Below are 27650 nucleotides of genomic sequence, written 5' to 3'. Positions count from 1 at the left end.
GATGGTGTTGATGACTATGGAACAAAGTTTATGGAGGGCATTGAAAACAGTGACCTCTCAATAATTAAATTGGGAAAATTTCTGTATATCTAACACTGGATGTTTAAACAAGTAGCTTATCAAATCAAAGACAGTGGACAGGTCAAGAGGAAGCATTGGTGAGCTAGGGCTGGGTGTCTTCTGTATAAACTAATGTACTTTAGAGAAGGACCCTAGCCTTTCCTCATGAAGCCTATGGTTGAATCCTGACCTACGAAAACATGGTTGATTCTTAACTGCACTATGAAATGGCTAGCTCCATCAAGTAGAAGGTGGCTCTCCAACACTCTCAAAAGAATGAAGGATGGGTAAATAAACACGCAGGGACACCCAAGGCCCATGAACTTTCTAAATATAAATTGCTGAGATACAACACATTATAAATAGGATAAATGTAGGTTTTTATATCATAAGAACACTGTCTGATATAATGGCTAGTCAACCAAGTGATATTAATTAATTGATTAATTTAGTCAATAGAAATAAGACTCAGACATAAATGGGAATAAATTGAGAATGAATAACAATGCTCGTTAACAATTGTTTATTTACCATAAAAAGACCTTTTTTCTTCCTTTTTTGTTTTATGGAGAAACTGCACTGTAAACAACGAAAATTGACAAAAATACATTGTCCTTGAATTCCTTTACAAGCATCCACGACTAAACAAAACCATTCCCACTATCTCCCTTGCAACATTTGTAGCATTGAAGAGACAATTCATATTTACATGTTCATTAATCTACTGTCTCATATTAGGATTATTAAACTCAAAATTTGTAAGGAACTATATATACAGCTGGAAAATCCCCAGCTGCCTGCTGCCGGGGTATGTACAGTTAAAGTTAAACATTAACTGGAAATTAACTTTCAGATTTCAACATAATTTGTACAGACTCCAGGAAATATTACAATGACAATTAATGTAAGGTAAAGAGCATACCTCAAAATATTGCACTTCAACAAATGAAAGGAAAACAAGGAATATTACCTATTAGAAATGCATCAAGCATCTGGGTATACTAATAAATAGCTCATTCCTCATCAGCATATAACAAAGCTATTTCATACATTTCTGTTGCATGCACACTTGGTACCACCTAAGAACACAGGTTCATAAAAGAAAGTGGAAAGTGCCATGATATCATCAACAGAAATGCCTCTTCAAAGTAGTTTCTTCCAATATACTTGTCACAGTCTCAATTTTCACAAAGCTTGGAAGAGGCAGAATTTGCAAGCTCAGTCTTTGAGGATGGATAGGAACTCTATGGTTCTTGAAAGCACAGCTTTTAATGGTGATCTGGTCCTTTATGATTGTCTTTGATCATAATTATTCCTACACCCCACAAAAAGGGGCTCTTGATGCTGCTGTGGAAAGACACATTGCTCCAGAAAATAACAGGTGGGTATTTTGGCACACTGGAAGTGTAAAGGTAACTGTTTCGCTGCCATGGTTCTGGAGGTCCTTATGCTGTTGTTACACAACAAATACATAAAAGGATGTACTCCAAAAACAACATACCACTCTCAGAGAGGAACGGAAATTCTTAGCAAAACCCTACTGTAAAACAGTACCTGATTGTTTTCTTCCAAATTGTCCAAACCTGTTCATCTCACAAGCACCTAACTTCTGATACAGAGTTCTGATTCAGTCCACTTAAGTGGGTTCCAAAGTTGCTGAGATAAACAGCAATGATGATCCTCTCTTTCCAATGGTGTAAACACAGCAATTAATTTGTCCCAAGTCCCTGTCAGGAAATTAGATGCATGCACCTATGATGCAGCACTTTGATTCTTCTGATTTATCAAATCCAAGTACAGGTCTGATCGCAGGAATCGAGGATAAGAGTCCTTTTCCATTAAACCATATATCCTTTTTTGAGCAAGATCAAAGCAGGACCGTGACACTTTCTGAAGATTTTCCTTGGTGTGTTCTCTTGTATAGGAGTCCAAGTTAACCTTTAAAAGAAGTCACAGAAAGTATTTTTTTAATATTCAATTCCCAAATATTTCACTGAAATATATTCAGATTTGTTTTTATTTGAAGCATATTTAATTAAAAATGCTGAAGAGCATTGCTTACCTCTTTACAGGATTGAATGGCAATATATTCTCCAAAAATCTTTTTGGCCTTTGAAGTCATTTTAGATTGTGACTTGGCTTTTTTGTAATCCTCACATGCCAACCAGAATTCAAGATTCTCTTCACTGAATTCAGTGCGTAAAAAGGCTCGAAAAGCTGCTAATCCATCTGCAAAACAAATTGGTGACACATGAAATATAGATTATGCATCAGACTAAACACAAGAACAAGGTAATATATACAAGGCATGGTCTTTTCATGGGTACAAAGAAGAAAATTGGGCTTCAGGTTTTGTCTATTACCAATCATCTGTTTGACATTTTATTGTTGATAGGTTTATTGTATGATCATATATATGTAACAAAGATGATAAGATGGATATATCAATATATGTGGAATTAAGTTGCTTTGTGTACAATTTATTTAAATTATTTGTTACATCCCAAACAATGGAACTTTCCTCATAATATTTTTAATAAACTGAAGTAGTTATGATGTATGAAAGTAGGAAAGAGGTACAAAATGCTAACACAAAATACCCACAAGTAAACTTTGAAACACATAGCAGGCCAGAGAATCTAAATACTACAAAAATAATTTATTTTCAGTTTATTCAAAATACTACCACTAATGATTATATCATAGTTTTATCTTAGCATATTAGATGTGAATAGGTCCCTTATTAATAAACTTATGTATTACTTCACAACTAGTTAAATGTTTTTGAACTTAGAATTAATTAGTTAAATGATTAACAGTCAATGTGAATCCAATATCTGTACAATATAAAACTGAAAATATATAAGCAAGTGCTTACATTTGTGGATAAGAAGTTTGTCCAATGATTCTCCCCATTTTAGAGCTTCCTCTGATGAGGGTCTGTAGGCAAAGGCACAGCAGTTTGTTAATAAACACATTTCCAAAGCCTTTTAACTTATTTTAACAATTCAATTACAGCAAGTCTTCATCATCTGGTTGGCTCGTACTGAGGTGGTGTCTTCCCACCTCTAGCTAATTGATCAACACCTACATTATGACACATTATGCAAACTTGCTTTTCAACATAGTCAGTCATCACCTCATCTTTAAACGAACTCATGAGTTCCCAATACTGCTCTAGATTTAGTTGGACCGATTCATCTCCAAAGGGATTTACAGTAACAGAAACCTTACTTCACACAAATATGCGTGCTTATTTTTCCTTCTATCTTCCAAATCTGTGGCAATGTTGTAGGATTTTGTGCATCAGAGAGCATGACTACAACACTGTCTTGTTGGCATCTATAAGACAGCTAATAGATAAATAAATCTCTTGTGGAGGTTTGCAAGCAAATGCAGATTTTCCTAGGCATGTTTCCAGTACTCCTAACAAGATGTTGTCATGTGCAGAACCACATTTTCCTAGGTGGGCCACAGAGTTGCCTTTGTATATTTTATGTATAAGCTGTCTGCACATATTCAGCTTTCAGACAGCACACTCAATCTATTTCTCCAGCAAGATTACTTTAACACACATTTAGTACTCACAAAATCCAACACTGGATACTTAAACTCAAAAATATCAACAGTAAGGTTGAGTTATAATTCTTTCAATCAACTGACTCAATAGGTTTCCTTCACTAGTGAAGTAATGCAGAATGATCACTGGGAAATAAATGTAATCATTATTCTTCATGTTTATCTTTGAAAAGTGCTTTAGCTTTGTAAAGCATAGCAACTGCATCATCATTATCGATTAACTATAAAGAACATTCTTTCACTTCATTATTTGGTCTTTGAAATGATGCATAAAACTGAAATTCAAAATGATTACATTTTACAAGCCTCAATAGTTTGACGAAAACAAAGTTATAAGTTCAAATGAATAATCAAAGTTTGAGACCTACTTCACCGTTTTAATGACTTTATCGAGTTTTGCAGCATTGCTGCCTCCACCAGATTCATTCCGTCGACGTAGAAATCCCAAGCGGTTTTTCATATCTTTGGCCCTATTGGAAAAGAGAATAACAACACAGGTAAATATTAAGCAGCTATTGAAAAATGTTTATTTGAGAATTATATATTCTTGACTGAGTAATTAAGCACAAAAAATATTTATTAGATTGAATACACAACCCAAAGAAACAAGCATGACTGCCGAAATAAAACAAAGATTTACTAATAGTAAAATTCCTGAAATCTTATGCAATAATCTGCTGGAACTTGTACACCAATGATAAGACTGAAACATTTTAATACACACATATTTGCTTCTTTCCTCTACCTTCTAAAATTAACTAAGTTCATACTCAACTTACTCTTTCATGGTGTGCCGTCGATGCAAGCCCCCACCAGGACTTGTACGCTGAAGCAAACTCAAAAGCATTTCTGAATGAAACTCATGTGGTAGTGGTTTTGACAGATCTCTGAAAAATGGCATCTTTCAGAGTCGACTTGTTCAGATTAGTTTTGAAAATAGTTTCCCTTCCCTTAACTGCATTTGATTTGCGATGGCTTCATTAACAAGTAATAATAGCAATCTGAACAGTCTCCTGAATATTACAACAAGTTCTATTTTGTTCCTATAGTTTCAGGATCTTCAGACAAACTTGTGACCCATAAAAATCTAACCTTTACAATCCCCTGGCCTGCAGAGGAGCTAGCATCTGGACTGTGCAGTGAGCAGCATGAATTCCTGTTATACACTGAAGTTGCTGTCTGGTTCATGGTATTTGCATTCAGGAAGTGGGAGTGACTACCCTGTATGCCCACATTTTTGAAAGGAGAATCGAGTTGACTCAGAGTTGTGTCAGTGTCTGCCTGCCTACTTCTGGTGAATAAAGCACACTAACAACTGAAATGTTAAAACAGGAAACAAATGGTGCCTATTTATCTACTCCTTTAACTGGTTACTATAGCAACAAATCAAATGGCTTTTTTGGCGGGAGGTTAGCAAATCAATTGCAAAACCTGCCTGGATTGTTCAAGCCAAAAAAAAGATCATTTTCAAAATTCTTTTGACTATAAATTCTGTTGACAATTTACAAAATTGCGAACTATAGGTACAAGAACAGAACTCTGCTTCTTTTTCCTGTTTCCTGAGCAAACAAATGAAAGAAAACAACTTTTAAAGGGAAGGTTTAAAAGAATGGTAAAATAGAAACAAAGAGCATCACCTTCTGAAAACTTATTTGGGCAAAGATGACAGAATGTGCTGAATTGATGAATGAATTAAATAGCTTATGAATAAAGTTATCTGGTAATATGGAAAAACTTTTGATAATCTTTTAACTTTTTTTAAACCAATTAATGCTTTTGGTAAAACAAACCATATTCTTTTTGTGCTATGTTGTTGAGAAAGATGTAGCATTACTACCTGATAGATCACAGCATTGTATTGTATTTTAATGCTTATTATTCTATAGTTGGTGGTGTGTGTGGCAACAAATGAAAGCATTGGTGCTATAATTCCAGTTGCACAGAAAATTTTCTAAAAACTGACAAGACATCCAACACACATACCTTAATGCTTTCTCCATTTTTATGAACAGTATTTCTTTAACAACATTTTGTTTGTATTCAATCTATGGCCCCAGTAAAGCATCTGATCAAGTAATCAGTCATTTTAACCTTATTAGCTAATTACATAAATGATATCAATACACATCTAAGCTATGTATTGAATTCTCATCTCAAATCTTTTTATTGAATTGTAATCCTTTTTTTTAATATAAATGACATATTTAATTTCCATAATGCATTGGTCATATCGTTCTCATTAAGAAAAGTCTAATCGAACCAACCTTCATCAGATTAATCATTTAAAACCATAATTGCTAAAACTTCAGAGCTCTACCAAAAATGCTTTATGATAAACAGATGATTTGCCTTAGGCTTCTAGAATAAGGACATTGGCACCAGAGCATTCAAACAAACAAATATAACTAGAAATTGCATAAATATGAATGGCTGCAAACCCAGTAGATAAGAAACAATATTAATAGATAACAAAATTGTATATGCAATTGCCAATAAGTCAGACTTGATGGGACAGGAATGATTGGCACTGTACATTCTATTGCATGCTTTTCAAAGTTTTGCTGGGACATGTTCCTTCAACAACAGATCAGCTGTAATTTAATACATTTATAAATCGAATGAGCTCCTTGCAATTCAAATTACACCATTAAGTAAAATATATGCAAACATATATTTGTTCCATGACCATTGCATTAAAGCTCAAAATAAGAAAACTAAACCTTTGTTTCTGTATTCAATAGAATTTAATTGCACTTCCCTCTGCGAGGATTTACTAATCATAAAATTCCTAAGAAATATTAAACTGTAAAACAGATGTTTAATCTTAATAATTCTGTAAAAGTTGTAAAGATTTAAAACCTAAAATATTACAAACTGTGCTCCATCCGTGACATTTCAGAAATCAGAAATAAAAGACAACAAATACTGGAAATTTATCAAAAAATAACCAAGTTCCCACATCTAATTTTCTACTAAAATAAAGTTTTCTTAAGATCTAATATCTCCTACCTTTCCAGATATTTTTCTGAAAAATCAACCATTGTGTGTAGCATTTGGATAACTCTATATGTGGTGGTGCAGATCTGCAGTGTTTTGAGTCGGATCGTTATATTGATGCTCTCCCAGGAAGGCAGATTAAGTAGTAAGTGTGGGCTGGATAAACGCCAACTCATGAACCAATCAGGCTACAACATTGAATAAAATGCTTCATGGGGGGGAGAATTTTAATTATTTCCCCTGAAAGCATAAGACAACCATTCCCATTGTACATTAACTATATACGCTGGGACACTATCTTACGCTTTAACTACTTTACTTCTAATCTACTTAGAGCATGAGCAAAGGTAAACAATAGATATTTTGCACTCACTACAAATGCTTGATCCTAGCTGTGTGGTCATGGTTCCACCTTCTGGTAAGTATTAATATTTCATGATATGTTGAAAACTAAGAAAAAGACACAGGAGCTGCTGTTTCTCAAATTCTTAAATAAAATCTTTTGAAAAACAAAATTTACATTCTACTGTCAAGATAGTAAGGCAATTATTTAATTTGTTTTCACCTTGATTTGAATATTTATTTTAAATCAAGTACTTTATAATAAAAATGAATGAAAAATGGAACATTGTAATACTGGCTTATTATCCAATAATTACTATGGAATATTATTTGTTTTAACCTCGATTATTAAAATGCATTGTATTTTGTAGGTTTATATTTTTAACACGTCAATATCTGAAACAGGAAGTATCCGAATTCAAAGTTATGCAAAATCAAACGTGTGTATTTTCATTACTACAGCCATCCATATTAACATGAAAATATATTTAAGCTGTAATTCTATTTTTGCCTTTGTTTCAAACTACTAGTGCATGTCCCTTGTTATTACTCACTGGAAACAGTTGTAACCTTTAAAGCAATACAGTTGGGCAGGGGTTAATGTGACAGGGATCAGATTTCATTCTTCCTGCCCCCAGTCTGAACCTTCCGACCATCAGTGCTTAGAATGAAGCTAAACATCACTTCCAAAGATGTATTTACTTTGAGCAGTAATGTGATATTTACTACTGTACGGGTTGGCTGTTCTTCTTTAAACAATCAGAATACATCGAAGTACAAAAGCCTAAGTATTCGTGAAAAATACATTTCTTCTGTAGTCTTTTAACTGACCAATTATCTGGCATTTTATAAACCTAACTGAAACATCAAGGAGAAAGTATGTTCCTTCAACTTAAAGATTTGTATTGTCATCGTTTTGGAGCAGAACGAGCACAGAAAAAGGTAAACTAATTTAATTAACCAAATTCCAATGATTACTGGGCCCCATCTTATCAGGAAATTAAAGTTGTAAAATTGAAACGAGAACAAAAATAAAATGTTGTTCCCAAACTAAAAGAATTTTGGAACATTTTATTACAGCAATCAATACAGAATAATTGGCATAGATAAGATGATCAAACTTACAAATTCTTTGTCTTTTTCTTCTTGGAGCCATCATCAGTTTCATCAAAGTCAGAATCTGCTCCATACAGCTGGTGAGGAAACAGAATAAAGACAGTCTACATTTTTACAAATTTCCTGATCAGCTTTTAAACTTATTCCAGGTTTATTATTGATTGCTTTAAGCTTTTCTTGGTCACATACTCTTGAGGAAAAAAAAGTCACATTTAGACTCAAGGTAGCACTATGATTCAAGGATGTTAGATAAAAATCAGTTTTGTTCACAGATTTAGAAACATGATTTGAATAATTAAGTTAATGGATTTTTAAGTACTTAGATCCTTGTAAAAATTCAAGCAGTTTGGTTTTGTTATCAAGCTGTATGTTTTTCTACCTCTAAAAATGGAGCAACCACTCCCATTCTAACTTGTCCCGACCATTCAAACAGCAACGTATTAGATTGCACACGATTGGCTGCTCCAATTTCATTCATTAGTGCAACTTCCAAGAATTTTAAACTTTAATTTTAATGATTTTGTTCTGTAACACAGATAACTAATCTTATTGAAAATAATCAACATAATTGTTGTCAAATTAAGTTACAGAAACCTAATTAAAAGTTCAATAGCCTTTTAAAAGAAATCAATTTTACTTCCACTACTACAGAGGAAAACAACTTTCCTCAAAAATTCCATTATTTGCCATCATTTTGCATTTATACAAGGCAAAATATAAAGAAAATGTGTTTCTCAAATTAGAAATGGAACATTGAATTAGCATTACATTTATGTTACCTGATTGCGAAGCAAATCTTCTACAACTAAGAGTAAAATATCAGCCATCTTGTGATATTCTCAATTAATCATGCAGGTTATATAGGTGAATTAAAATGACCATATGTATAATTCGTTGTTGAGCCAGTTGAAAGCTGAAACTAGAAGATATTGGACTTTGATGGCGGTGGTGGATGGAGGAAGTACTGTCCTAATAGTAGCAGTTCATACCACCTCACTTTTACATAGATCCCACCAGCTACCTTGTTTAAGCAGATACTTGAATTGTGAATTTAGAAATTAGGGACTATAGACTCAAAATTGGTCTGTTGGTGGTGTGAGAATCATGATGTACAATCACTCTGCGCTTAGTCACAGTTGTGTTACTCACAATGATTGTGGCATGCTGCCCAGTGCAAGATGTGCTGCTGACCAGCTGCACTTTTAGAAGGGTGTGTGCATAGACAATAACACTTCAGCTAACTTGTACAAAAGGATAAACTTCATATTTTATGCAGGGAGCCAGGAGGTCTAAGAGGTGTGTTCTGGAAAGGGAATAGCAGCAGGTGGTCAGGGAAATGAATTCCAAAAATATACCTATCAGGGGCTTGCTGTAGTACTGTAAACCTTTTAATGACCTTATGCAAGCGTCCAAGGTCAGTGAATGCATCTTCAAACATCTCTCACTCACGGGACCTCTTATATATTCATACCAATCAGCTTGTGTCTAACATTGATGTAATTCACCTTACACGCTTGCCAATGTTCCAACCCTGCAACCACATCTTATACGTTCAACGTTATTAAAATTATTTTGATATAACAAGGCATCAACAAATAGCATATACATTGGTGCTCCTCTCCTTTTTCAGTAAATATGGTTCAATATAAGAAGAAGAAACAGAAGAGAACTAGAGGGGGACTGGCTTACATGCATCTCCTAACCCTCTGGAGGAGATGGCCACTGAATATAGGGCCAGAAGTGACCAAGATCACTGCACTATTACAAGACAATTCAGCACTCAATGTACTTTTCCCATGTGTATGTTCCAAATCACCTCACCCTTATCCTGATAACTCCATCAAAAGTGCAAGCTGCAGACACTGTGATCCTGAATCAGCAGTCTTGCTTTTCAACTGATATGGTAGTTAAGAAGGTAGAGTATGTGAGGTCTCACCAAACCTCCAGCCAACTTCTCAACAATAGGTGCTGAAATCTGATTACCTTTTTGCAAAATCTGAAAACAGGTTAATTATTGCTGAACATAAGAATAAACAATCCTACCTCAACTAATACAATCAAAATCAGGTCAGCTGGATGTTCACCTCACTGCTATTAGCTCAGTTGGCTGGACAGATGGTTCATGATGCAGACTGACATTAACAGTATGGATTTAATTCCCACAGCAGCTGAGGTTACCATGAACGTGTGGTGACCCTCAGGTTAAACCCCCATCAGTCATCTCTTTCTAAAGAGAGAGTAGGACTATGGTGATTTTAATTGTGGAGTTTTGCTATGCATGAACTGTGCTTGCCTACTAACAATGACCATATTTCAAAAACAGAACTGATACAAAGTACTTGATGATAATTCTCAGATAACGGAATAAGATTAGGGTTAGTGTTTTACATTGAATTCATGACATGAATCACTCATATTGTTGTTGCGCAGCTCACATGCACACATGAAGTGATAACTGTAACAGGTAATACAACAATATATGCAACAAGTAGTTGAAGAAGCTTCAAGCTTTAACTGTGCAAAAACTGATTATTACTTAGTTTTTAAAAAATCCAAGATTTAATTTTAATATTAACATCAACCACTGTTAACAAATTTCAATTATCATTTCTTGGCCTATACTTCACAATGTAATGTTTACGAACTACATGAAGACAGTACTTCAGAGTAATCTGAAAGTAGACAAACAATAGCAACCATGAGCATAAATTAATATTATGAAATTCTGAGGTTTATTTCAGTGTGTATAACAAATTGAATATTTCACGCCAGATTGAGAGTTTGTAAATTTTTCTCCTGGTGAATGAAGGAGTATTTGTGACTAAAATACCTGACCATATGTCTGTCTTCCAACGACTGAATTGAGAACAAGATTACTTTTCTTCTGGGCTGGGAATTTTGAGAGCCAGTGCAATTTCTGGAAGTTGCATTAAAGCACACAGTCTGTCTCACCCAATTTCCTGGCATTATAAAAAGAGGCTTTGTGTGTATGCAGTTTAGGAAGCTCTTCAATACATGATTTATAATTCTCCTTTGTAAATGTCTCTGTTGAATGAAATATGCTTTGGTTTAATTAAAAAAAAACCTTCCATTGTCACTGATTATTCAATCTTCATTATAAAAGATTTATCAAATTTGAAGTCAGATTTTATAACTATATTTTGACAACCAAATATCAGTTTTCCTTTTTAAGAATATTTATTTGTGGTAATGTATTTTATTTGTTGTTGGCGCCAGGTTAACTCTTCTACTACCTAATTTGATCCTTTATTTCTATTTGAGCATGGCAATTTTTGCTTTTATTTTGAAAACTGCTTTCTTTTGCAATCTAAAACTGATTTTTTTTATCTCCCTGAGAAGTGTGTCACAAAGGGTTACCAAGTGAAAACAAACATTTAATGTACTTTTAAAAAGAACAAACATTTAAAAGTACTGGTGGTCATATTGAGTGACACTGACAGCGGCTCAGAGCAGCTCATCTGTTTGTATTTTCTAAGGATATTTTCTGGAGCAAATGAAGTTGAAACAATATCTACACCATAATGCCTATTGGTCCTAAAGCAACAAACCTCAATGTAACAGCCAGAGTAGCTTTTACTGTGTCGGTGTTTCATATAATCACAACTTCAAAAAACCAGAATGAACTCCTCGTTACATTAGAGCCAGTCTCGGTACCAGAAACTTGTGTATTCCTGCTATATTCCCCTGAAAATCCATCACCCCCTTCATTTTCCAAAGCAGCATCCTTGTTTGAGATCTGGATAGCCACAGGAGTCTCCTGCACTACCTGCCTTCCTCGCCTACCTTTCCTGGAGGTAACCTATCTACCTGACTGTATCTACGTTTTTTCTCCCTTCCTGTAACTGCCATCCATCACACTCCCTAGCTCCTGTAATTTCCTCACTGCTTCTAATTGCTACTCCAACAGACTCATGCGATCTGATAGGATTCACAACCAAACACACTTATTGCAGACTTAATCGTCCCTAACATGGAAAGTCTCCCTAATCCCTCACATCTGACAGGATCAGCACGTCACTCTACTAAGGACCATCTTTGCACCTTTACTATCTACAGATTCAGAATGTAGCACAGTCTTACTGGTCTAAAAAACACTGCTCCAGGCTAACTTAGTACTTATGTTTTATATTTTTAAAATTTAATTGAGACAGATCTCAATAAAAGATAAAATCAAAAAAAACCTCACTCCAATACACATTTACTAAGAAAAAGAACAGCAAGGTTATACTTATTTAGTATTCTATCCTTTACTGGTCAGAGCACGAGCCTAGGAATTAGGAGGTCATGTTGTGGCTATACAGAATATTAGTTAAGCCATTTTTGGAATATTGTATGTAATTCTGGGCTCCCTCTTATCAGAAGGATGTTGTGGAATTTAAAAGGGTTCAGAAAAGATTTACAAGGATATTGTCAGGGTTGGAGGGTTTGGACGATAGGGAAAGGCTGAAGAGGCTGAGGCTGTTTTTCCTGGAGCATCAGAGGCTGGGTAGTGACCTTCTAGAGGTTTATAAAATCATGTGGGTCCCGTCTACAGTATACAGACAAAGTCTTTTCCCTGGGTGGGGGGGGAAGAGAATGGGAGTGCATAGCTAGAGGGCATAGGTTTAAGGTGAGGGGGTAAAGATATAAAAGATACCTAAGGGGCAACTTTTTCACAAAGAGGGTGGTGTGTGTATGGAATGAGCTGCCAGAGGAAGTGGTGAAGGCTGCTACACTTGCAACATTTAAAAAGGCATCTGGATGGGTACATGAATAGGAAGGGTTTAAAGGGAGATGGGCTAAGTGCTCACAAATGAGACTAGATAGATTTCAGATACCTGGTTTGGCACGGACACGTTGGATCGAAGGGTTTGTTTCCATACTGTACATCTCTATGACTCTATAACTGTGGATGCTGGCAATCAGAAACAAAAACAGAAATTGCTGCAAGTTCAGCAGATCTGGCAGCATGTGTGAAAAGAAATCAGTATTAATATTTCAGGTCCAGTGACCCATCTTAGAACTGATTTCTCTCTACAGATGATACCAGACCTACTGAGTTTTTCCAGCAATTTCAGTTTTTGTTTCAAATAATCTCTCATATGGCTGCCTTTCTCAAGTAGAGGATGGATTTGATCCTTACCTACAAGAACTCACCAAATTTATGGGCTGGCTATTACATACACCACCAGATGGGCAAGTAACAGTTTAGTTGCCCAGTCTGTCATCTTCCCACCCACTGAGATCTGTGTGAAAAAAGGTGGGAAGCTAAAGGGTTGTGCCTCAATTCAGGGGTGTCCTTTGTGAGGACACTGTCCAACACCATCCACGCACCCCCCCCCTCCCCGACACCATCCACGCCATTCCACCATACCTACCTAACAGAACTTGATCCTCCCCAGTGTAAAACTCAGACACTTGCTTTTCTGTGGCATTTTTGGCCCTCCTCAAATGTCTTGCAGCATCAACTAAGCTCTAGCTCTGTTGGGAGTCAAACTGGTCTGCAACTACTGGAGATCCTGGATGTGGGCCTGTCTGAGTGAGAGGCACATGAGCAAAAATGATCCAACTTAGCCCACATGTTATGGCTGTGATATGGGCTTCAATAGACACGTTGGTTTCCAGCTGTCTTTACTTATAGAGGTGTGGCACAAGCCACCACCCCACCCCCATGAATTTCTACTATGACTTTGATTTTTCTTTTCCATTTCAAACTTCTGGCATCAGCTGAGCTGTACTATAACCTTCTTCAAAAGGAAACCTATCAGTCAAACAAAGGGTAAATATATCATACTAACTAGAATATATAAATGAAAACAAAATCTTTCAAATCGAATTCTACTACCTGTGCCACTTAGAGTAAGGTTTCATTGCTGGAAATACAGAAAGAAAGATTGGTTAAATGTGGCAATAGATCATGTCTCGCATAGTGTGAAATCTGTAGGCTTAGTCAATTAAGCCACTCTTGCATATTTCCTGTTGGGGGGTGGTGGTCGATTCAAGATTGGGTCTTTTTCTCTTAGTAAAGGAACACATGCACATTTATGTAAATGTTCAAAGCATAGAGGCTTCGGGGAAATAAGACTAGAATAAATTAAAGAACAAAATGAAAATATTCATGATTTCTGTAGTTATCAAGTGTATTGTTTTACAAGAATATTAAATTTTGTGTCATAACCACAAAATAGCAGTTTGTCACACCATCTTTTTCTTTTGAACAGGAATTTTGTTTTAAAAAAACTTTTAAAACAACACTTTTTTAAAAACAATTATTTCAATATTGAACTCCAGTGAAGAAATGCTATTCAAACAGTTATATTTTTGTTTATGGAGTCTTATTCAAATTCACTGCCATGACTGCTCTCTATATTGCTCTTCTTATAGTAATAGAGATGTACAGCATGGAAACAGACCCTTCGGTCCAACCTGTCCACGCTGACCAGAAATCCCAGATACTATTGACACTTTTTTTCCATCATGAAAAGCTTGCGTTTAAATGGTCTCAGCCTGATTTTACAGGGTCAAAATGTAGAATAGATCAACTCAGTAGAAGGAAGTAAAATCAGCATATCTAAGAATTTGAAGTAATTTGTTTTCCAAGGGTAAATCAATGTATTTCTTCCAGACAACTGTCAGCTTTGTGATTGTGTGTACAGGACAATCGGTTATAACAACATTACATGAAGTCTCTTTATGGATGTTCTGAGGGACTTTAATTACTTGTAAACAAAAGATTTGAAATTTTGATTACAATTGTAAAAAGGTTGAATTTTTTTGATAAAAGATCTAAACTTAAGTTTTACATGCTTTCATTAAAAAGGTATTTAAAGTTTGAAATTAGGTAAGCTTCCCTATAATAGATATGTTTTTCAAGGTACTTAACTTAGTTTACCTTTCCTGGTTGGAATGTTTGACAAAGCATCAGGCCTGAAAGAGTAGGCCTGAGGTTGCAAAGCAACATACTTTTATTCTGTATTTGTAATGCAGTTGAAGTGAAGCTATGGTGTACCATGTAACAAAGACTGGTCGCAATTGCTGACGGATTAGCACAAAAATGTTTAACATATTTCCAACACATTCCTCTTCCATTTTAGTGAACGTGTTTGAACGGCTCTATTTAAATACTGGACAGAGAATACTGACTTTTCCAAGGCTTTGTTGGTGAAGTGCTGCCTCAATGGGCTTGATGCTGCCTCAGAGGGCTTGATACTAAGTGTAAAAGCAGGTTTTTAAGTTTGCCAGAATTACTTTGCACATCTTTCATAACTAGATGTGGTGGATGTGGTAGAAACTTTGACCTGATTTGTTAGTTATTGGATCACTCAACCCTCTTGCATCTGATTCAAGTTAAGGAACATGGAGTTGAGGAAGTAGATCAGATTGAAAGGCAGTTTTTTTTATGCAGAGTGGTTCTCATGTGGAATGAACATTCCGAGGAATGGTAGCTGTAGTTGTTGTTACAACGTTTAAAAGACAATTGGATATTTACATGAATAGGCAAGATTTGGAGGGATGTGGGCCAGGAGCAGGCAGGTGAGACTAGTTTAGTTTGGGATTATGTTTGGCATGGCTTAGTTGGACAAAAGGGTCTGTTTCCATGCTGCATGACACTATGATCTAGGGGTTGTTTTTAGATTACTTAGTGGGGAAACAGGCCCTTCCCTCAAGCAATTGGCCCAACAAGTCCACACCGACTCTCTGAAGAGCAACTCACCCAGACCCATTCCCCTACATTTACCCCTTCACCTAACACTACGGGCAATTTAGCAAGGCCAATTCACCTAACCTGTACATCTTTGGACTGTGGGAGGAAACCGGAGCACCCGGGGAGAATGTGCAAACTACACACAGTTGCCTGAGGTGGGAATTGAACCCGGGTCTCTGGCGCTGTGAGGCAGCAGTGCTAACCACTGTGCTACCGTGCCACCGTGATCTACCATTAATTTCTAAAATAATGAAACAGTGGATAGGGGAAAGATGGAAAAATTAGAATTCACAAATCTCATTTAAAGTATAATAATATGATACCAATCCTATGCCTCCAGGTGAATGTCATACTGCTTCTGGGAATGGGAAGCAAGGGAATGGGGGATCTTAACTGGGTGAGAAACCAAAATTAGTTACCTGAAGATAGGATGAAAATTTGCAATCAAATCTTGGAATGTTAAAAATAGATTGAGCTGCAGGACAATAAGCAGGGGTATCCTTTTTGCGGACATCTTCATATCGTATATGCTCAGTAAAAGGCCAGCTCACCAGAATCAAGTATCCCTTTTCAGTTTGGTTCTTATGAGTGAGTAATATGCACCATCAGATTTGCGGGCTGCAAGAACTGGCATGCAGCAGGTGAGGTTGTCATCTTCCTGGATTTTAAGGTGAATATCCACTGCTTTATCCTCTTTCAAAACACCGTGATTAAGATTGGGTAATGGTTGATAGATATTGCAAGGGCTACAGAAGATAGCAAAGAGAGAAACATTGAAGTGAAATGGACTTAGGTCAAGGAGGCTGGCAAACAGTAGAAAAATGTCTGGCCAAAGATGTAAATTCATATGACCTATGGAAATCTGTGTCAAGAAGGGAGGCCAGCTTACTGGGGAAGGCGAAGGTGGAGCCTAAAACATTTAGCTGGAGGTGTTCACTTCAAGAGCCCGAATGATGTTTCTGACTTGTACGGAATAAATGACTGTCTGGCTGCCCTTTAAATATAGAGTTGACCTCCAACCCAGTAAGATAATGGCACAGTTGTCAACTTCCTGTCCACCTCACCACAATATTGCACATCCGTATGTAATGAGCTGACAACCGCATAATCACACAAGAAAGGTTGGCCTGCTCCCAGGGAGAAGTTGGTGAGAGGGGATCATGTGATGAGCCAACTAACCCTTTGTTGATTTAAGACACTACTTTTCCCTAGGCCACAGGATAGATGAAGGAGAGCTGCTGAAGAAGCAGGACCCCTGAGCATGTACACTGCCCGTCTTCCAATCATCCTGCAACCTCAACCTGTGTATGTCACTAGGTCATCTATACATCAGTGTTCGAAGATCCAAACAAGGAACCTCTGTCTCCAGAAGTTGTTACAAAAATCATCCACTAACAAGTCTAAATTGTCTCAATGCTGAATCCAGAGACCTCCAGGCCCAGTATGAAATGTTCCAAGTCATCAAGATTCATATACCATTGACTTTCAAAATCACTTTGCCTCTCCCCACTTTGCGTATGAACATGCGAACACTTGAACGCATGTATGACAGAGTCGGAGTGTTTTATCTTTATTACTTTTAATTAGATTGGGTGGCAAGAATGATGAATACAAGTTTCTTTTTCAGCAGCTTATAACAAAACCTATCCATGCCAGAGCATTTAAACTACTTATGGAATTGGCAAGCATATGATTTTCAAGATAGACTTGTGGTCAAATGTGGAAAGAGGGAAGCCATCCTGTATCTACTCATGTGGTCATAACATAATTGAATACCATATATATTCTTATGGGTTTTCTGAACTTGCACTATTTATGCCAGGAGTTCATAGGTGCCATGGGCAAATCATTCCTGAGGCAATTGACCACAGCTGTTACTAACCAGGCACTGGGTTTACAGATCCTTGTGTACATAAATGCACACACACACACACACACTTAGACAACAATATGCTATGGAAATTAATTTTTGTCATTCAGCTTATCTAATGAACTGCAGGACTGTGGAAAAGGACAGTTCTTCTGCTGATGTGAAGGTTACCATTGCATGAAGAAATCTTATTAAGCAATCCTTCCCAGCCATTTCAAGGAAACCTACAATATTAGATAATTTGTGTGCTTAGACATATCATGAACATGCCAGATTCCATGCTTGTAGAGCAACTGTCTTTATCACTTTTCTGGTTGAAGCACACATCAGCTGGATAAGAGGCAAAGCTCTTTCTGGGGGTCAGGTTCCCTCAACTGCAAACAACAGTGCCCAAACCAGAATATTTCCTCATAACCATCCTTGGGCTACATGAATATAAGACCATAAGAAATAGGAACAGGAGTAGACCAATCCCTCAAGCCATTCAAAAGGATATTGGCTGATCTGACAACCCTCTCATCTATTGTCTTGCCCTTTCTCTGGACCCCTTTATTTTCCAACTGATTAATAATCTATCCCAGCCTTAAATACACACAAGGACTCTGCCCGAACACTGCTCTATGGCAAGAAGTTTAAAGACTCTCAATCTTCTGTGAGAAGCAATTCCTCCTTATCAGGTCTTAAATGGGCACCTCTTTATTCTGAGATTATGCTGTTTGCTCAGAGACTCTCCCATGAAGGGATACACCCTCTCAGCATTGTTAAGTCCCTTCACAATCCTACCTGTTTCAATGAGATCACCTCTCATTCTTCTAAACTGTAAAGACTAGAGTCCTAACCTGTTTAATTCTTTACTCATAAGATAATCCATAAATACGTGGAGTTATCTTGTGAACTTTTGCTTAAATGCCTCCAATGAAATAATACCTTTTTAAAAATAAAGACGACTGAAACTCTCCTCTCACATTAAAAATATGCCCCCTTGTTTTGAACTCCCCTATTCTAGGGAGGAGATCTTTGCTATTCATCTTATCAATGCCCCTCATGATTTTATAAACTTCAATAAGGTCACCCCTGAACCTCCTATGCTCCAGTGAAAAACGTCCCAACCCATCCAGCTTATCCTTCTATTTCAAAGTCTCCAGTCCCAGCAACATCCTGGTAAATCTCTTCTGAATCCTTTCCAATTTAATAATATCCTTCCTCAGCAAGGTGTCTATAAACAGTACTCCACAATGGCCTCAACATAACATCCTGTACAACTTCAACGTGACATCCCAACTCCTATACTCAAAGATCTGAGCAATGAAGGCATGTGTGCTAAACATTAACCACCCTGTCTACCGGTGATGAAATTTTTAAAGAGCTATGTACCTGAACCCTAAAAGGCCAACTTTTTCATATAGCGGGTAGTTCCTATGTAGAATGAAGTGCCAGAGGAAGTGGTAGTTGCAGATACAGTTACAACATTCAAAGACATTTGGATAGGTACATGAATAAGAAAGGTTTAGAGGCATATATGCCAAATGCAGGCAAATAGGATTGCTTTAGCTTGAAAAAAATTGGTTGTCATGTACAAGTTGGACTGAAGGGTCTGTTTCTATGTTGTATGACTCTACAACACAATAAAACTTCTCCCAATACACCAGATGTGGTCTCCCCAGCATCTTGTACAGTTGCAGTAAGATGACCCTACTCTCACGCGTCAAATCCCTTGAAATAAGGATTTAGATCAGTGGTGCTGGAAAAGCACAGCAGGTCAGACAGCATCCGAGGAGCAGGAAAATTGACATTTTGGGCAAAAGCCCTTCACCAGGAAAGGAGGCAGGAAGCCTCCAGGGTGGAGAGATAAATTGGGGGGGGGGGGGGGGGGCGGAGGGCGGGTGGTGGAGGTGAAGAGAGCTGGAGAGAAGGTAGCAAAGAGTACAATAGATGAATGGGGGTGGGGATGGAGGTGATAGGGCAGAGAGGAGGGTAGGGGAAGGTAGCAAAGAGTACAATAGGTGAATGGGGGTGGGGATGGAGGTGATCGGTCAGAGGAGAGGGTGAAGTGGATAGGTGGCAGGTAGGACAGCTCATGAGGACAGTGCTGAGCTGGAAGGTTGGAACTGGGGTAAGATGGGGGTGGCGGGGGGGGGAAGAGGGGAAATGAGGAAACTGGTGAAGTCCACATTGATGCCCTAGGGTTGAAGTGTTCTGAGGCGGAAGATGAGGCGTTCTTCCTCCAGGCGTCGGATGGTGAGGGAGCAGCGGTGGTGGGGAGGCGGCCCAGGATCTGCATGTCCTCGGCAGAGTGGGAAAGGGAGTTGAATTGTTGGGCCATGGGGTTGCGGGTATCCCAGAGATGTTCCCTGAAGCGTTCTGCGAGGAGGCGTCCTCTCAGGAGACTGGTACCTGACTACAGAAGAAAAATTATGTACATAAAAAGCTATTATGTAGGATGCAGTCATTTTTTGAAGAGGCAAAGGACTATTGAATTTTTTTTGTCCTGGCTGAGAACAGTATAATATTTGAGCACACTGATCTAAAGCTTAAATATTATGAATATTCCACTAACTTCCCCTGCAATAAGCATGTGTCATCCAGCTTTGTCCCAATAACAATTTACATGCAGTGTACAATGACTGTCTTCAAAGCCTGGCACTTCAGTAGGCATGAAAATTTAAAAGAGCAGGCTGGTCCTTACTTGGAATCTAACACTAGCAAGGTTCTCAAAAGCATCAAGGTACTAAGGACCTGTTGACTCCAATGCCTTAATTCGAAGCCATCAACATTTTACATCCTGAAATATGGTCTTCAATCTCAAGCCTGACCACCCTTTCTTTACTAAAGTAAGACAACTAATCTTTAATTTAAGAGGCAACTGCAGTGCCACATTTACTTTTAACTAGTGTGAGCAGTTGTTCACTGTGCCTGTCACCACAACATCTTACATTTTAAATGGAGAGAACAGAGTCTGTGCTAGATTTTAAAACCCTCAGCAAAGTGTGTTTTTGGCCAAACTGACTGAGCAAGTCTCTCTCTCTCTCTCTCTCTGGTTTCCATTTCCACCTATCAGCCTAGTCCTCCCAGTCCCTTCCCCTAGCCCAGCAGAGTTAGTTTTAGGTGACTGAGACTTCGATGCTGGTGCAATCAGCCGCTTCAAGGATGTTGATGTTTGTATGCCTCTCCTCCCATGTGATGCCGAGAATCTATCTCAAACTTCATCAATGGTAACTCTCAGGGGTTTTGAGGTGGCATCTACATATAGTCCAAATTTTGGAGCCATATAGAAGAGTCAGAAAGATGACTATTTCATACATAAGGATGTTGATGTCAGCACAGAGGTCACATTTGTTGGAGATTCTCATCCTTTGGTGTCCAAAGGCAGCGTTCGCAGATTAAGTGCAATGCTGAATCTTCACATCAATATCAGCCTTAGACAAGAGGTAGCTTCCCAGGTATGAGAAATATCCCATGTTTGGGAGGACTTTTCTGTTGATCTTAAAGCAGAAATGGACCAGAACATGACCAGGTACAGACTGGTAAAGGACTTCAGGTTAAGGTTGAGACCAATTCTTCAGAATGCTTCTGCGAAAGTATTGAGCAAGGCTTGAAGATTCAAGACAGCAGAGATTATGTGGTCAGATTTCAATAAATCAGTCAATAGAAGGATAAAGGAATAATGGCAGAAATATTGGCTTCTCAGTGAAAAGATAATTAGAATTTATCATGTATAACCATGGTCAAAGGAGAGGAAGGATCAAAACCAGCTGGAACAAAAGTCTAGAGTAGGAAGTGAGATTCAGCAGATTTTGAAATTGGAAGACCAATGTGATTCATATCGCTGTTATCACTACAATGGGTCTTGTCAGGCAAGGTAGAAGCATGACAATGCTGATGATACCACAGGGAGACTGTTTAAATTCTAAAGCTGTAAATTCTAAACATTCCTTCTTTAAAATATAAAAATGCAAGGAAATGACAGTTTATTTCTGTTAATCAAAACCTTTGCAAAAGCTTTCTTAAATGACACACAAGATCTAATCAGAGGAAAATCAGAAATATAGTTGAATTTAGGGAATAGATATTCCAACTTCAGTCTAAGCTAATTCTGGCTAACAACAGTCTTTAAAAATAATTGCTACATACAGAAGCAATGCCACGTGAGACCATGATTTGAATGTTCACAAGAAAAAAGCTACTTTGTACAGTTGCACTGCTCAACCACAAACAAAGTGTATGAACTGTACATTTTAGGACTAGGACTTCCTGAACATGTCAAATATTCAGAAGTATTTTCAATTCCAAAATTACAGAAGTTAGAAATGTACATTAAAACATACAGTTGATTCCATGTGCCAATGATTTACAAAACTATATTTTACTACTCAATTGAAAGAAAATATTCTTCCAGTTATTTTTTTAGAAAAGGCACATGTTAAAGTTATCTCTAATGATTCAGGCATTCGCTTCCTCCATAGCATTCTCAGTGCATCATGACCTCACCACGTAAACATCTGTCAATAAAACAGCCAGGCCAGAATTTATTCCACAGGTTGGATGTTAAGCAGCATCTTTCAAGTTCCACAATAACAACAATCCTAATACCCTTCCAAATTATAAACTTTAAAAGATAGAAATGAAAACAGAACATTTAAAAATCTAAAGCATTCAAGAAGCAGGCTAAGTTAAATTGCTAGTTCCTCCCAAATTAGAAACTGAGACCAGATTTTTGTCTTCCATTGCTGATGTAAATTAGATCTCAAAACACTGACTTTCTTTTGATTTGGAAAGTACTTTTGCCCTGCATTCCAGACACCATACTATTTTCATATGGCTTTCTCACAGAATGCAACGACCTTGGGTGCAAAACAGACATACACCTCTTCCAAGGTCAGTTTCCACATTGGAAGGACAGGAAAATTACATTCCCTCCCATACATTATTTCGATGTGTTTAAATGGGTTTGGAAGCTTTCTTTGTAACCACTTAAGGGAGAATGAAGAACTCAAAAAAAATCCTCTGAAAGCTAAATGTTTTCACACTTCCAAATGTTATTTTTAAATACTGTCCTGCAAGGGTACGTTGACAATTACATTAACCAATTTGTAAGTGTTAACATACATTACAGTACTTTTTTTCCATTTGAGAAAGAGGCATCATTATTTATTTATTCTATTGTGGAGCATGGTTATTACCAGCAAGATTAGAACTTGTTGCTCATTCTTCATTGCTCCTTGACCTATATGGCTACTAAAACACTTCAGAAGGTTTGTAGGAGCTAACACATTACTGCAGGTTTGGAGTCACATGTAGACCAGACCAAAAAAAAGGAAGAGATTTCCTTCCCTGAAGGACATCAGTGAACCAATATAGAAAGTGCATCAGAAAACTTCCTTGCGATGTTTGTTACTAGAATTTAAATGCAAAGATAGCTCTTACTATGGGAGGAAAAAAAAATTTATCTGCTTTTGAGAAATAAGAACATTTCCAAGCATATTCTCCCTTTCATAAATACTACTTCGATAGGCCGAAGATAACATCTATTCTTTCCATTATAGCCTTTGGAATTTGGAAAATAATGGCTGAATTTTCCCAGCCGCAAAAGACATAAGCCTTGATGAAAAGTTGAGAAAATCATGAGGGATGGGCAATAAAGAAATACCTGACAGCAATAATCCCACTTTTCCAACCAAGTGAGAGGCCTATTTGCATACATTAACATCTCATTATATAAAATAGCAAAATTAATTAAAAGTTTCTCATTCTTTCACCTCCTGGGTTGAAAATAAATGGCAATAATTCCTCACATGAAAGTCAAACCAATAATCAGATGAGTTTGTCCCTCTGGTCCCTTAAATGTCAGTCATCAATGTCTCAGAGCATGCTCCAAAGAGTGGCCACATGCAGCCCCTATCCAGGTCCATTTTGGCAAAAAAAAGGGTTCCAATGTCCCTCTGTTCGACATGACTGGGACAATTGACAGGACGTGCAAAACAGCTCCAAGCTTCCAGCACTTAACCTGGTACGCAACTGGGATTCAGAGACAGCACCATTGACAGGAACCTAGGTAAAGATTTCCCTGTGTGGGGCAAGTTGGGTGATGTGAGAAAGTGAGTGCCCCAGTGACATGATGCATAGGTAACAGAGAGAAATCTTCCACAAACTCAACAAAATTGACACTTAGCCGATTTCTGGTAAAATTCAACTCAACATTTTAACAGCTGCAGCTGTTATGAATGCTTGACTGAGTTCTAAAATTGAATGATCCATTGAGTCAGCTGATCAAGAGAATAATTTACAGTGCTACCAGGTTATAATAACATATTTTGCATTAAATTTTTACAGTAGATGGCTGTTTGTTTTGGGCAACTTATGTGCTACTTAAAGAAGTAACTGTTTTTCAATGGAGAAGTTATTTTGCAGTGTCAATATCATTGTGTTTAAATGAGATTTTCATGTGATTGCCATAGGACTTTTTCAAAAACTGCAGTTGAAAGAATCCCTGTTGTTTTTCATGGATTTGGATTACTGTACGGAGTGGTGAGTGGTTACAGGTGATCTGAGGGGCATGAAAGGAACATGAATTGAGAGGGAGGTCTGAGGAGGAATAGGGTAACCTAGGGACAGGAGATGTGTGACAGATGAGGTTCACGAGGAGGGACAAGTTGGGAACTGGGTTGCTGGTGGTCTCAGAATACAGGCCAACCTTTACCCAGCTTGCCTCAGCACTCTCACAATTTTTTCTCTCTACCATGGGTCACGAAAATGTTCTGTGAATGTAAACTTTATGTGAAAAAGAGAAAAATCTCAGGCAAAGTCACAAATGGGTCAGTTTGACACTTTGAAAAGTGGCAAAATATACAAATTATGTTTTTCCTGAGCTCACAAAACCCTAGGCCTTAATTTCAACTGCCCGAGCAGGATCCGAGGAGTCAGCAGGCAAAGGAACAGGATCCTCTTGTTCATGAAACCCAATGACAAAAATAAAAATTCAATGCTATTCAACAGCACTACCTAATCCTAAACATCTGCTGTACTTTATTTTTTAAAACCTGCATTACTTCAATATGTGCAAATAATATTTTCAGCAGCAAATTGATACTGTTCCAATCCATCATTAACTCTGTGCAGACAAACAATATGTTCCTTTTCTTCTGTTTGTATTATACTTCTGGGCAAGGCCAAAAATGATGTGCAGGCAGCAGACATACTTTGAAAGTACATTGCTTGCCATACTGAATAAAAACACAAAAAAGCGTATTTTAGTCACACCTGGATGTGGAGTTGTTCCTTTTGCATATGCAAATATGTACAAGAACGTGTTTGAAATATGCACATATAGAATTTCATGACAATCTAAATAATATTCTTGAAATGAATCCATACTGCTCTGCACACTTTCCACTTTGGACGTAATACATAGAGTTTACCCTTACAAGTGTGCTACTAAATAGTTTTGTTACAGAAATGGAAGGACTCATTAAATATAACAAATTCAGACGGAAACAGATGTTATAGTCAATGTAATCATTCTCTACATATCTTCCTTAGCTAAAATATTATCATGAATACTTTGTGTCACTTTCAACAAACTATATTAGGTCTGAAGGGTTGAAACCAACTAATAGCTCAATTGCTGTGTTCATCTACAGAATTTATAAGAGAATTTGCAAACTTTCTAGAATTTAAGAATCAAGGCAATCAACATGGTCAAGTCCATCAGCTCACAGGTCAACTGAGTTATATTTGCTAAGATGAGAAAAAGAAGTTAAACTCAAGTAAGCAGGTTACCACATGAAAAATGTATTTCAGTAATAACTTCTTAATTCAAATGACATTTTAGAATTAAGATTAGATGACCATTCAGAACTCATCCATGCCATTAATTATTTTTAATAACTGTATGATAGGCAATTGCCTGTCTTCATTGGTGTCTTGGGAAACTGTACCATGATTTAATTAGGCACTTGAGGCAATAAAAAAAACATTAGAATCCTAAAGTAGTACAATGAGCATGGGATATGTTAATGACATCATGATACACAAGATGATGTGACACTGACATCATCAGCAATAATGTTATAAAGATTCTGAGAAGAGGATTAAATAACTTGCACTAGAGAGTTGTATTACAGAGAACAATATTTTAAGTATAATCATGCACAAATAAAACAGTTTGTTGAAACTCTCAAGATTCAGGTAATAGCTACTCTTAGCTAAGACAGAGATGGAGATGCACCTCACTAATATTTAAGGTAGCAGTCATGCAGTCCCAAACTTCATGGCAGCTTAACCCAAAGGGGACTGATTAGCTAAGGGTTATATCAGATCAAACCACCAACTATTTGTGTAGGCCACTGCACTGCCTAGCTAGACAGTGCTGTCGCCTACTGACTGGTACCATCTGAAATCTTACCATGGTAAATTTATACATTTTAAATGGAAACCTGCGCTGTTTAAGCCAAAGTGGGGACTAGTCCAATAGGTGAAACAGAAACATTGTTTCTGTACCTTGCTAAAAGCTTATCAAGGCTGTTCCAGACAACATATTCCATTTATGATTGCCAATTCAAGGGGAAACTGACATTCAAAAAGCTGACGATCTCAATTTCATCAGGAACTGGATTATGATCGGATGGTGGCTCAGGGATTAGCACTACTGCCTCACAGCGCGAGGGACCCAGATTTGATTCCAGCCTCAAGCGAGTGTGTGGAGTTTGCGTGTGTCTGCTTGGGTTTCCTCTCACGTCCAAAGCTGTACAGGCTAGATGAATTGGCCGTGCTAAATCGCCCATAGTGTTCAGGGATATGTAGGTTAGGTGCACCAGACATGGGAAATGTAGAGTAATAGAGTAGGAGAATGGGTCTGGATGGAATACTCTTCAGGGGGTCGGTGTGGACTTGTTGGACCAAATGGCCTGTTTTCACATTGTAGGAATTCTATGATTCGAATGCCACCTATGCCAGAGTTACTCACATGATATTGAGGCAGGTGTGAGGTAGAGAAAGGAGAGGGATGCAATGCCGGCTTGAAGTGGAGGTATCCTCTTCCTGTGAAATTTCAGATCCCTTGTAACAAGGCATGCAAACCATTAGAAAGAGATTTTGGCCTGAAAATTTGCCTGTACCAGATGATGAAAATCTTCAAAATGCTTTTGATTTCTCAGCCAAATTATTCAGCTTACTTTGAAGGCAACCACTCCCCCCTCATCGCAAGCATGTTTTTGCTAATTTTCTTACTATGCAATAATTAAAACATATTAAACTTCTGCATTCAGCATTTCCCTGAATTACGTTTTTTTTGTAAAAAGGTTAACGATTAATAAATTTAGCATAAGCTCAGGAACCAGTTGGCTCCAGATGTTAACTGCATCAATCAAGTCCAACAATCTGTACTCAAACAAAAGGGAGAAGAAATTGAATTTTTGACCCTGCCAAAATTTACAGCATGCTTCTGATATAAATAGCATTTTCTGTGCTGACAGCTGTAGAAAATCAGTCACCTGGTTTCAATTTATGAATAAGGCACATAAGTTTTGTCATTAGGTTTAAAGAAAACAGACAAATATTGTGATAGCATACCGGAAACTTTTCAATGATATTGCAGCATTGTTCACAGAATAACTTTTCTCTGTAATACCTTATGCATAATATACAAAAAAAAAATGAACAGAAGAGATTACATCGTGTTGCTGACTTCAATGTTATTTTGTAAGGGTGTTACTGATTTTGGGTGACATGCTGATCTGAACCAGGGCAAGTAAAGAATGCAGCGATTCTGTCGCAAATAGGGTGGGAAACAGCAGGGCGTGGACATACATAATGTATTCAAAATATTAGTAGTGCCTGCCAACAGACTGCCATTTGAAACCTTTGGTGCAGACCAAACAAAAAAGGAAAGATAATATTACTTCAGAATAACCTTTCGAGTTTAGAACATTTTATCCAGGTGCATTAAACTGAAGTAAATTATACAAGATGCAATCATAGTTTCCA

At 37.4% G+C, this 27650-nt stretch overlaps 1 protein-coding gene across 9 annotated transcripts in view; it reads right to left on the bottom strand.

The window, feature by feature from the left end:
• Positions 1 to 568: 568 nt before the first annotated feature.
• The window catches only part of rgs3a (regulator of G protein signaling 3a), a 218522-nt gene continuing 191440 nt past the window's right edge, over positions 569 to 27650 (bottom strand). For 6 of the 9 annotated variants that reach the window (XM_060841350.1, XM_060841351.1, XM_060841352.1 and 3 more), the window contains 5 exons: positions 8104 to 8171; positions 4008 to 4109; positions 2939 to 3000; positions 2123 to 2289; positions 569 to 1998 (listed from right to left, as the gene is read on the bottom strand). In XM_060841350.1, coding sequence (XP_060697333.1) covers positions 1813 to 1998; positions 2123 to 2289; positions 2939 to 3000; positions 4008 to 4109; positions 8104 to 8171 — 585 coding nt within the window. In that variant the 3' untranslated portion in view covers positions 569 to 1812. Of the gene's footprint in view, positions 1999 to 2122; positions 2290 to 2938; positions 3001 to 4007; positions 4110 to 4418; positions 4891 to 6648; positions 6751 to 8103; positions 8172 to 27650 lie in introns of those variants that run through there. The other 3 variants (XM_060841358.1, XM_060841356.1, XM_060841359.1) reach the window with 3 other exon arrangements.

Source organism: Hemiscyllium ocellatum, chromosome 21, assembly GCF_020745735.1.
Source record: "Hemiscyllium ocellatum isolate sHemOce1 chromosome 21, sHemOce1.pat.X.cur, whole genome shotgun sequence".
Classification (NCBI taxonomy): domain Eukaryota; kingdom Metazoa; phylum Chordata; class Chondrichthyes; order Orectolobiformes; family Hemiscylliidae; genus Hemiscyllium; species Hemiscyllium ocellatum.
The sequence above is the reverse complement of the archived record's forward strand: the minus strand, read 5'-3'. Positions and strand labels throughout refer to the sequence as shown.